Source organism: Carassius auratus, chromosome 22 (assembly GCF_003368295.1).
Source record: "Carassius auratus strain Wakin chromosome 22, ASM336829v1, whole genome shotgun sequence".
Classification (NCBI taxonomy): domain Eukaryota; kingdom Metazoa; phylum Chordata; class Actinopteri; order Cypriniformes; family Cyprinidae; genus Carassius; species Carassius auratus.
The window spans coordinates 24,692,717-24,704,625 of NC_039264.1; the positions used below are offsets into that span (position 1 = coordinate 24,692,717).

Sequence of the window (11,909 nt, forward strand, 5' to 3'; positions counted from 1 at the left end):
AATACTATTGTGTTTTGGATAAGTACCGTTTACCATGGTATTGGTTGCTGTAAATACCGTAGAAAATGGTACCATACCAAGATATGGTGTCTTTTTTGAATGGTGCTATGGCACCACTATGGTATTTTGGAAGTACCATGTGCTAAAATATAAAAACCATGTTATATGTATTTTAAGTTTATTGTACATTTGTACCATGGTATCACACTCTAAAAAATACAACCCAGCGCTGGGTAAAATATGGACAAACCCAGCAGTTTGGTTACTGCCCAGATCGCGGTATGGTACAGTGTGGTGCCATGCCTAAAACTCTTTCAAAATCCTTCAAAATATAATGGTAACACTACAGAGTGTCATTTTGTTAATTCAAAGAATACTATGGTATTGCTATCATGACAGTGTCTGAAAACCATAGCACACTGTCAAAATCACATATCAAAATAACAAAAGACGCGTTAGTACCATGGTACTTTTTAAAAGATACTTGAACATCATTGTGGTGTATTTATTTCAAAGAATACCTTGGTATTACCACAGTACCATGCCCAAAACATGGCAATAACATGGTCATTTTTACGTGCATGTTATCACTCAGTGCCCCTTCTTCTCTGCTGCACTCAGCAACTGTTCTTTGTTCCCGGCCTTGCACACATCTCTATTTTAAAAGCGACTCCTTCCTATCAGCTCCAATGGGTGGCCCAGGATTTCCGACAACTTTCAGCCTGAGCTCGTGCTGGAAGGTTCTGCTCTCTGGATCAGTTTGGGTCTTGCGTCTAAAAGCCGCTAGTCTCCTTAGGCATATGTTGACTTGGCATGTAGCAGGAAATCACAGCGAGCAAAGACACGTAGCCGTAATCTGCTGGCCTCCTGCAGGTCACTAGAGCAGGAGGCTAATAGATGGGATTGTGTGACCCGCTGGACTGCCAAGCACTGTGGGAAACACTTTAAGAGGGGTTAAAGTCACTGTTGGCTTTAGTGCTGTAGTGTCTTAGTCACATATGTTCACTTGTATGTTCAAGCATAAATGCAATGGACACATGAGAAATGACAACGTGTCCTCAACGGTTCTTTGATAGTTTGGTTTGAGTAGATAAAAGGGTGGCGCTTGCTCTGAGCAGCTGTCGAATGAGATAACAACATTTTAGTCTATGACGGGAGATAGAGACAACATGTTGTACCCTCTCTAATTATATGATAATTTGACCCCAAAATAACAATTCTGCCTTTATTACTCACCCTCATGTTGTTTGTTCTCCACAGCAAGAGATGTTCTTCTTCTGCTCTTCTCTGTTCAATGAAAGTTAATGGGAGCAGGTACTGTATAGCTCCAAAAGCTATAAAAAAAGACAAAAAGCATGATAAACGTACTGTGGAAGTACATTTGTACATCTGTGATCGACATGATTCATGTTTCAAGCAAAACATTAACTCTGTGTGAGGAACAGACCACAGTTTTAACTGTCATCTCTTGAAAATACAGTGGGCATCTCTACTGACTTTCACTGTATGGAAAAGAGCAGCGTGAACATTTTCCCAAACATCTGTTTTTGTTTTCCACAGATCGAAGACATACTGGTCTGCATCAAGGGTGAGTAAAAGATGACCAAATCCATATTTTTGGGTAAACTACCAATTTAAAGTGTTCCTTATTGGTTCTTTGCATTACATTAGGTTCACCTGAGACAGTCCTCAGTATTTTTTTCCTATAGGGTTCTTGGTAGGGGTGAGCAAATAACCAGTAGAAATTTTGGACTACCGTCTCTATTGTGGTTACACACACACATGATATTGCTGTGCTGCATTGTCATGAAAACCTATCGTTTGCACATGTTTTTAAGCATTGTAGTTTAAAAACCAATTGATTTTAAGTCATGTATGTGCACGCTTTCAGAGAGACGTGTGCACGTGAAGACGGTGCTCTTAGAGTGTGGAAGTATTAAACAGAGGTATTTTTGCCACTTTATAGGCTTTGAATGGTTAAAATATTTTCATCTTTGCAAGTATCCTCAAAAACACAGTAATTTAGGTCTTAAGTGAAAGCAAACAGCTGAGAAAAAAAACACAGGTGTAACAATATATCGGATCCAGGCAGCTCTTAAAGTGACTGCAGTCTAATACTCCTGCTGTCTTTCAGAAATGTTTATATCATAATGAACTTATTTAAAGCAAAATAACTATATCATAATATATATAATTACTGTGAAATAAAATATCTCCTATCATGATAGAAGACTTTGGTTATATCGCCCACCCCTAGTTCCTGGGATGAATTATATGTTTCTTTTAGAGCAATTGTTCTTGATGTTACATTACAGGCTCTACGGATAATTGTTTTGGCTTTGAGTTCCTTAAAAGCACCAGAAATATATTTTTAAGCAGTCTGTAAAACCAATCTAGCCTTTTTTCACAAAAGGATATAATTGAATCATGGTTCTCCTGTGTTTGCCAAATCAGAAGCAAAAAATGTCTGCTCCCGAATGTTTGGAGTTTTCCCAGCGGCAGGCCAGAGAGAGAAAAAGGTGTCCTTTATATTCTCACTGTTTCCATACGTCATATGGTCTAAAAGGTGGAGCCGCTCGCTGCCTCAAAGGAGATCACTTTACTGTATTGTTGCCTAGCACTACAGCACAATGTTTTCTTTGTTTTGACCAAGAGTATTGATAGTTTAAAGGACTTTAAACTTTAACCACAAAAAAAAAAAAAAAAACTGTTGACCGAATTTCCACCAACAATCAAAGTTCTGTAGTGAGGGATATGATTAACACAGTTGTTATTCATAAAATTGTTATAGGTTTGTTTTCATTTAGTAAATGCATGAATGGAATGAATTACTGTAAAACTATGCATAGCTTTCTAGCGAGCACCTTTGTGTTTAATGTTGTGGCAGCTGCTGTTGGTTACTAAGCCACTTTGACTCTTCAGTATGAAGCTTGTTTTGTCTCCCTAGTAACATTTGCCACACAAAAACACTTACTGTTATGTCAAAACCCCGAAAACCAGTGGTTCCGACCTTGATTTTTGGACTCATTCAGATATAGAGGATTCTGTGAGGCTATTACAGCCTGAAATCAAAGTTCTCAGCCAGGAATATTTATAACCACGAATGGATCTGTAGAGGTAAGATTTAATAACTGACAAACTAGAATGATCACCTCGGCTTCGGATCACATTTGGATGTGTCACTTTTAGTGGACTTTTGTGTTGAGTGAGTCACTATGAGCCAATAAAAAGTCCTCTGAAGGAACTTTCCCCCAGCCTCTAAACTGAACTTTGACCATTTCAAGGAACTAACACTACAAAGAAAACTACGGAGGTTTTTTTTGGCCATGCAAAATTAAATATACTTCCCCTTTTTTGACACAAATTCAGTTTTCAAGAATTATAAAGAGCTTTAAAAGCATTTAAACACTTTATTGGGTACACTAATCTTTCTCTAGTACCAGTTAACCAATAGTTTAGAATACAACTGCACAGCAATGCCTTGGCAATCACTCAGAAAATCCAAGGAACTGTTAAGCAACATTTTAGAATCAATAAGAATACCTTAGCGATGACATCATAACACCCCAACAACTGCAACATGCCAAAACCACTCAGGCACACCTTAGCAACTATATAGCAACATCCTGGCAACCACCCAGAATAATGAAAGCAGGTTGTACTTGGGCAACAAAGAAGGTTTTATAAAGTGAAAAATCTAGTTACAAGGACAGTGATCACTAGTGTGTGTGTGTGTGTATGTTTAAAGTGTCTGACTAATACTAAATATCTCACTCCTTTCAGATGTGGAACACATGACCCTCCTGTAGCAACAAAACATGAGAAAGGTACACCAGGCTTTTTTCTCTTAGCGGCCATCTGTCTGCTTTAATTGCCCCAAGCTTCTTTTGCTCTCAACATGCCCTGGCTTGTAGCGTTTGAGGAGAAACCTAAACGTTCACACACAATTGGCCTGTTGTCATTGCAGAAGCCTCACAGACTGTTTGCTATCAGTTGAGTGGAGTCTATAAAGCTTTCGGAACTGTGATTAAACGCGACCCCACGCCCAACAGGAAACATACATCAACGTGACGTATTGCGCGTGTAGCATGTCTCTGGTCTTATGGCCTGGTTCAACAAGGTGGACCCTCCCCCCAACCACAACGACACCCTTTTCCTTCACCATCCCAGGCTGCTCCTGTTTCAGGAAGACTGGCCTTGTCACTGATCCCACGCTGGCATTTTTCCCAGGATACCCCTCCCCCGATCCCATTTTCCCTCCAATCTTCAGTACCCTCCCCCACCCAAACCCTCTTCCCCTCCTGTCCTCTGCCAGTTTCCCAAGATAAACAAAGACTTCAGCTTGTCTGGGCTCTGGCAGGGGTCAAACAGAATGAATAGCGGGGCCACGGCGAGGGCTTTTTCTCCTTGAAAAGATCAGTGATCTGGGGGGAGGGGGGTGGCGTTGAGTCATTGTAGACCAGTTTCAAACTCTTAACTGCTCTGCGGTTATGACTTTTAGTTCCCTGTTTGGTATTGTTGCACACTAGAGTTGGAGTTTCCCTGTTTATTTATGCAGTTTCACATAAACTACCTAATCGGAGATGGTCTGTTTGCTGTATTTTGGAATCACTTTCCAATCTCAAAAAAAAAAAAAATACTATATGCACAAATTTTGTATCTAATTTCTTCGCTACACTCTTGAAAATACATGTTCTTTGTTGGCATCTGTGGTTCTCTGAAGAACCATTACATTAATGGACGCTTCCATTGCACAAAATGTTCTTTATAGTGGAAAGGTTCTTTAGATTAGATGTTCTTCGTGGTTCTTTAAAGAACTGTTCAGGGAAAGGTTCCAAAATGGTTCTCCTGTGAAATCTCGCTTAGGAAACTTCATTTTAAGAGTTTACAGAAAGCACATCTGATCTTTTGGTGGGTGGTTTTCTAGTGATTTGGAGGATTCTGATTAGGTTTGGTAATTCCTGAATGCACAAAACTTGTTTGAATGTACAATATCCCTTTAGCCGTCACGTCAATATGAGAGAGTTCACGTATTGGTTTGTGAAATTACCCTCTGACTCGTCACTTTTGGAAGAATACTGTATGCATGCCTTCAAAAATGGGTGGATGAGTAACTTGGAGCATTGTGGAGACTGATGAGATCATTGACAAATTGCTTTGTGGGTCACTCCAGTTGATGTGTCAATGCGGAGATATCCATCTTTCTGAATGAGTGCTAGAAAGATTTCCTGACTTTCTGTTTGCTCTGAACAAAAGAACTGCTGGAGTAGATCTGGTCTCTACTTGTATCCAGACTGGTGTTTTGTTCAGGCGTCTTTCCACCCCTCTCTTTGGGACTGACCATGTTAAACAAGGACACGGCATGGCTCTTAGCACACAATAAATCAACTAAACACCTAAAAAAAAGTCCTTGACATCTTATCTTTATTGCTTGAGAGTCTCTTTCTGTTGTTCAGTTTATCCTAAAAGCTTTGCAAAGCAAGCCAAGTTGGATATTTGGCACCAAGTATTGAATTTGGTTTGATATTACTTTTCTAAATGGTCATACTGTTCACTTTTGCTTGGCCTATGATAAAACAGACAAAAAAAATGTCCTTTAGATTTATATTTAAATGGTCGTATGATATCAGAACATGAGTTCAAATGCTCCATTCTAGTCCGAGCTATAGAGGTTTATGAGTAGTCAAGCAGTCAACGTGACACTATGCGCAATCGAATATTTGCCTAACAAATAGGTGCATTCATATCTGCTGTGAATTTTCACGGGTAAAATCCAGCAATTTCAATAGGAATCCACGCAATCCATTAAAGATTACTGCAAACAGATTTCGCATCGGGTTCAAGTTTGTCTCACAGTTTCGCTGCATGGTTTAAAAGTGACTTCTGTGTCATTCATTACTCCACTTGAAAATGGACAATTGAAAATTATTTACCTTTAGTCCAACTTTGTGAGAAGTAAATAAAGACAAATTATTTTCTTAGTCCAACTAAAATAGCTACATAAAATAGCTACATATATATATATATATATATAGAGAGAGAGAGAGAGAGAGAGAGAGAGAGAGAGAGAGAGAGAGAGAGAGATACACATATTAAATTTCTCGCCTTTTGTCTCCATGTTCCAGACCCACATGCTCTCTTACTGCACATCAGCAGGAAACGTTTTCACAACTTTACTCTTTTCCTCCTGCCCCCCACCCCCTTTCCTTCCAGGACAGTGGAATGCAGGAACGAGAGACCAGTCAAGAGAGGACAGCTGCATGTGTTTAAGCATGGTTCGTGAAACAGCTAGTGATGTTGCATCACATGTATGACAAAAAAATTCTGATCTATATATTGTATTTTAGACATTTTTAGATCTATGGTTTATTTTGGATCAATGTCAGTGATAACACAAGCAATTACAGAAAACTACAGAAATTTGAGAAAAGGTCCACCGCAGTCTCATCGGGCCACTTGTCATCCGCTCCAGCTCTGTTACTGTTCTATGCCAGTGTGGTCAGCTGACTCGACTATGGCCAGGATTTGAATGACCCACATTTCTCAAGAGAGCAGGGCGAGAAAGCAGCTTTACTCATACCTTCTGGTCTTTCCCGAGGGAATGTATCTGTCAATAGCTACTCATGTCTGTGTGAAAGAATGCGGCCACACCGGGCATCAAGCTTGTTCTGCTGGAGTTAACGTCATTACTGTTTTTCTTAAATGTTACTCACACTAAAAAAATTTACATATTACTGCAAATCCTTGCAATATTTTTCTACCTGATCTGACCCTTTATCATCACTTTCTCCCTCATATAAGCTTTTTAGTTATTTGTGACTGTTGAAGGCATTTAAAATCATTTTAATAGAGATTGCAGTTCAGTTTGAAAATATTATACAGTATATTATAATTTACAGATGTTATATTTATATGCTAAATTACAAGTTACATTTAAATTATTGTAAATAGTGTATTTTTTGCATAAAAATGCTGAAAATTCAGTTTTGCATCACAGGAACAAATTAAATTTGAAAGTATATTCTAATTGTTTTTACTGTATTTTATATCAAATAAATGCAGCTTTGGTGAGCAGAAGAGACTTCTTTCTAAAACATTTAAATTCTTTCTGATCCCATATACTTTTGAACGGAAGTGTATATTTCATTTAAGTCAGTATATAAAGTCATAATAACCATAGCTTAAACTATTGTACACCCACAAAAAAATTTGTATCACTAAATATGACTTTTATGTGTAATATGACAATTTGTTGATATTTGAGGTTTTCTATGACCATGGGAACCCACATCTTTTTTATTTTTATGATTCTTTTTATTTGGATGTTCCTTTTTTTATTTTAACACTTATATAAGATAAACTGATTTGTGTGTGTGTGTGCATATTACAAGACAGGCTCATACACTTACCTGAATGACTGCATTCTTACATAGTAAATTAAGTACATTTCTCATAATAAATTTTTTGAGCATAAAGCCTTTTACTAAATGTAAATTATGAATCATATCACCCTGATTAATATTGTAATACTACTCAAGTGATGTTTCTACATGAAAATATGGTTGAGGAGTCAATGATTCTATTATGACTGTTCTCTCTTGTAGGAAAAGGCATGTGAATAGCCTGGGACCAAAGACAGGTCCTGGGAGAAGAGACAGCAGTCTGCGCTGAAACTGAACCCTGCATTCCTCACATGCTTCAGGGGCACAATAGCTCTCTTTACAGCATGCAGTCAAAAATTGCCTGGAAGTGATGCAGTGGAACAGCAGCTGAACATTCCTGTTCTTCTCAAACGTGTTGGACCACTTTGGTCCAGATAGTTTTGTTTGGGGTAAGCTTCATTTTAAGTACTAACCCAAATAGTTTTTATTAAATCTTCTATTCAAAATGAAGTGTGTGTGAAATAGGGTGCTCACACTTCCTGACTAGAGATCTTCCAAGAGTTTCTTTAATTTTCATTTGCGATTACTGAATAGTTCTATGTAATTTTAAAAATATAGAGAATTCAGAAATTTTAAAAATGAATTCAGGTAAACTTGAGACACTTCTGAATAAACCTTGTATGACTATATGTGTGTATGTATATATATATATATATATATATATATATATATATATATATAATATGTCACAAATTGCAATTTTTTGACAATGAAGTCGTTTTATATTCATATAAGTATTATAATTTTCTATTTAGAATCATTGAAATTTGCCAATTAAATTTATTTTAAAGTTTTATCACCGTGGGAAACTTAAGAAACAGCATTGGGCTGTTATTTTTGAATATCCTAAAAAAAAAAAAGCTTTTATTTGAAAAAAAAAAATGGGTGGATGATGCCTCATTCAAGTCATGTGAGTCAAGTTCTCAACGTTTCCACTCGTGAACAGAAAGCACAGAAACAATCAGTGTCATTTCACATTGTTTTAATACGTGAGCACCACGTAAATTGTCATGATACCAAAATACATAGATTCAGAATGCGACAGACAATATATACACACACTCGAATATTACAGAATGTACAGGTCTTTTTAAAACAAAGACGTCAAAACAGTGGTCTAAACTTCATCCAGTCAAGTTTCTGTGATCGACCCCTGGATCGGTTCAGTGACAATGTAACATGACCTTCATGACACATTTGCATATGTTGTAATACCACTCCTCGCTTGGCTTTATAATGTCTGAGAGTTCAACACTTCAAGGACTGTAGTAGATCCCAAGTAGTAGCACCAGCATATTCAGATTGCTCCTTCACAAGAAAGGCATGCCCGGACATCTTAAAAGGCCAAACGGAGCTTGTACTTTGGTAGCACCACACACGCTTGGCTGGGAAGTCCCACGCTACGATGTGGGGCCTGACCACGTGTTCCCAATGCGCTCAGATCAACCCGGATAACAAGTACAGTACAGTACAATACAGTTAGAAAGCTACTATCGCTGTACTCCACGGGTTTAGGTTCTTCAGCATTTGGTCGCAGCAGATTTGTCCACTATCCTCTGCTTCAGACTCGGGTTTAGCGCCGTCTTTGCTGAGAAGTCCTGAGAAACCGGAACCAAATATCGTAATGAGGTTGGACACGTTACTCGTGTCCATCTCTTCGGCTTCCTCGTCCTCTTTAGCGTTTGAGGAACCAACTTTGACCCTTTTTTTAGACGAATCGCCACTTTCTGTCTCATCCGCGCTTCTTTTCCTGTTTGAACAAACATGCTTTTCGGGTGGTTGATGTGATTCCCCGTTCGCTTCTGGCGTTGAGTCGCGTTCTGCTTCTTCTGTACTGTCCGAGGGACTCTCCTTGGGCACGATAATGGTTTCCGGCCGTGTTTCAGAGGAAACATATGTGACAGAGTCCAGCGAAGAGTTTTGGTTTTGCTCCTGTTGTAAAGTGGAAGTACAATCCACCTGGTCTGATTTCACCGCATCGTCGTTTTCGCGATATTCCCGCTCTTTCTCGGGCAGCGCGTCTTGTTGAGGTTCCTCTGGGCTCTGTACTCGGTCACATTCGGTTGTGGAGGGCGGGAATTTCTCCTCCCATTCGTTCCCTTCGCGCTGGCTCTGAGCAGCATTCAGACACGCGCCGCTGTAGTAGTCGCTCAGATAGACCTGACGCGCGCTGCGAAGGACCAGCGAAACTAGGAGGTTTTTATGCAGTTTAATGCCGCCCCGTTGAACGCGCGAGTTGTAGATTTTCCCTAAGGAAATACTCATAATCCGATGGGCTTCCACTTTGTATTCCATGGTTGGAATCAGTATGGTTAAGTTCACAGAGGTAGAAAGTTCGCCTTTGATTTCGTCTCAGGATTCTCCTCAAAGCCAGCGGCTAAGAAATGCGTTAATAAATAACGTCCAATTAGTATTTTCCTCCTGTAGATCAAATCGTCCCGTATTTTGTTGACATAAGCCTCATTCTTGTTCACAAAATACAATATTAGTATTATTTTTGGGTGAGTGTAGGAGTTTTGAACACCTCACACATTCCCTCCAGCACCCGACAATGGTCTAGGGAGGAATGAGACCGTTTCTATTTTTAACTCCTTTTATACTTCAGCGTCAGCGGCTACACTAGCCAATCACGTCTCGAGTTGCGTTCTGCCAGTGTTGTGAATCACACCCCGCCAAATAGGCGATGGCCAATGGGAGAGCACCGTGCTGATGCGTCATATTTAAATACTAACGTGGGAGAACTGTTTAAAGGGATAGAATTGTTTTCAAGCTAAAACGGGTAGATATTTTTTACAACTCATTGTGTTTGTTCAGCTAATTAGATTTATAGTACTAAGACGGACTATATTTAAAACACAACATCGTTTTTGTATCGAATAACAAGCCAAAATCGACATACACGAGACACTAACTCATGTTTTTACAGATTATGTCGGATATTTAGGGTAGGCTTCTTGTTTCATATATTTTGTCTTTATTAATAGAGTTAAAATATCCATATTATAGTTATTATTGTTTTTATTTTGTACACGGTTTCCGCATAGCAGCTCATCTCATTCTGTTCAGAAAAACTTGCACTTCCCCTTTAATTTTTTTTTTCAACTCACTTCCTCGACTGATGTAATGGTTTGTCTGCTACAGTCGTGTCACGTGACTCTATTGTGCAAATCCACTGCGGTGTCTGGGCGAATGTGAATGGAGTTGTCAGTGGGGGGGAAGGGCAATGTTTTGTTTGAAGAAACAGTTAGCTGCTACTCATGAACGACAGTGTGGGAGATTTGACCCTGAACTGATGATATTGCCTCTGAGTTGCAATGCTTTCATTATTTGTATGTATTTTTTTAAGCTAGCAATCCGTGTGCGCTGGTTTGTGAGTTCACATGCATTTAGAAGTGGGTCATAAACATGGGTCATGGCTACCGCAAAATATGTGAGAAATCCTTTGCTTTCACTGCGACGAGCTGTTTTTCTGATTAAGAAGAATGGATAGACAAGAACAAATGGAGAAAAAAATAATAACTCTTCTATTTAAATCAGAATCCAGCTGTGTTAAGGCTGTAGTTAGTAAAGGGATACACCACAAGGTCCATTTAAAATAATGTAGGGTATCTATAATCTATAATATCCCTAGCTTTTCAACTGCAGGTCTGCTTATTGATGGGAAACTGGCAACTGATGCTATAAATATAACCAGAGTTGATTAATAATGTATGCAGCTTTACTTACTAAGCTGAGCTGAAGTGTTTCCAGCTGGTTTGCTGGTTTTACATCATACACAGCGTCCGCTTACAAGAGGATAACACTGGTGTAGATAGTCAGCTATTGAGAAGGTAGTGCTGTGTTGAATAATGTATGAAGCACTGTTTTAGAAGGTAGACGAGCTGCAAAGCTGAGTTGATTAAGAGAAATAGATCATTTCAAATGTTATTATTGTTGTTGTGGTTATTAATCAATTTTCATTGTTATTTTTTTTTTTTTGAGAATAGATTGGAGGCGTTTAATTCAAAAAGAAGAATCAAATATACATGTGTGTGTGTATATATATATATATATATATATATATATATATATATTTGAAAGCACTGTTTTAGAAGGTGATATGTACATTGATATATATATATCAAATATATGTATATATATATATACAAGCGTGTGTGGTGCTACCAAAGTACAAGCTCCGTTTGGCCTTTTAAGATGTCCGGGCATGCCTTTCTAGTGAAGGAGCAATCTGAATATGCTGGTGCTACTATACTTGGGATCTACTATATATATTATAGTACATTGAGAGAAAATTTATTGTTTTTAGACATGTACCATGTTACTTTCATGGAATTTTTGGAACTAATATGCATTTTTGAATATGAAAAAATATGATGCAACATTTTAGTGTTTAAGACAAGATGAGTAAAACAAAACATGATGATGATGAAATGATGTTGATGATACTAATAATAATAATTATTAAAT

The 11,909-nt window shown here is 38.3% G+C and overlaps 1 protein-coding gene and 2 long non-coding RNA genes across 3 annotated transcripts; 1 reads left to right on the forward strand and 2 right to left on the reverse strand.

Moving 5' to 3' along the window:
* Window positions 1-241: 241 nt before the first annotated feature.
* LOC113040688 (uncharacterized) lies at window positions 242-3,144 on the reverse strand. The gene is made up of 3 exons (XR_003275283.1): window positions 2,975-3,144; window positions 1,237-1,334; window positions 242-1,118 (listed from the first exon to the last, which is right to left on the reverse strand). It is a non-coding gene; the product is annotated as an uncharacterized LOC113040688 (long non-coding RNA).
* Window positions 1,229-8,036, forward strand: LOC113040687 (uncharacterized). The gene is made up of 4 exons (XR_003275282.1): window positions 1,229-1,314; window positions 1,561-1,588; window positions 6,214-6,275; window positions 7,605-8,036. It is a non-coding gene; the product is annotated as an uncharacterized LOC113040687 (long non-coding RNA).
* A 371-nt stretch (window positions 8,037-8,407) lies between these two features.
* Window positions 8,408-10,017, reverse strand: LOC113040115 (immediate early response gene 5 protein). The gene has a single exon (XM_026198379.1). The coding sequence runs from the start codon at window positions 9,735-9,737 to the stop codon at window positions 8,922-8,924; it is 816 nt and encodes a 271-aa protein (XP_026054164.1). The 5' UTR covers window positions 9,738-10,017; the 3' UTR covers window positions 8,408-8,921.
* Between the last annotated feature and the right edge of the window lie 1,892 nt (window positions 10,018-11,909).

Coding starts and splice junctions, on each gene's coding strand:
- LOC113040115 (XM_026198379.1), bottom strand. CDS start 9,737: ATGGAATACAAAGTGGAAGCCCATCGGATTATGAGTATTTCCTTAGGG.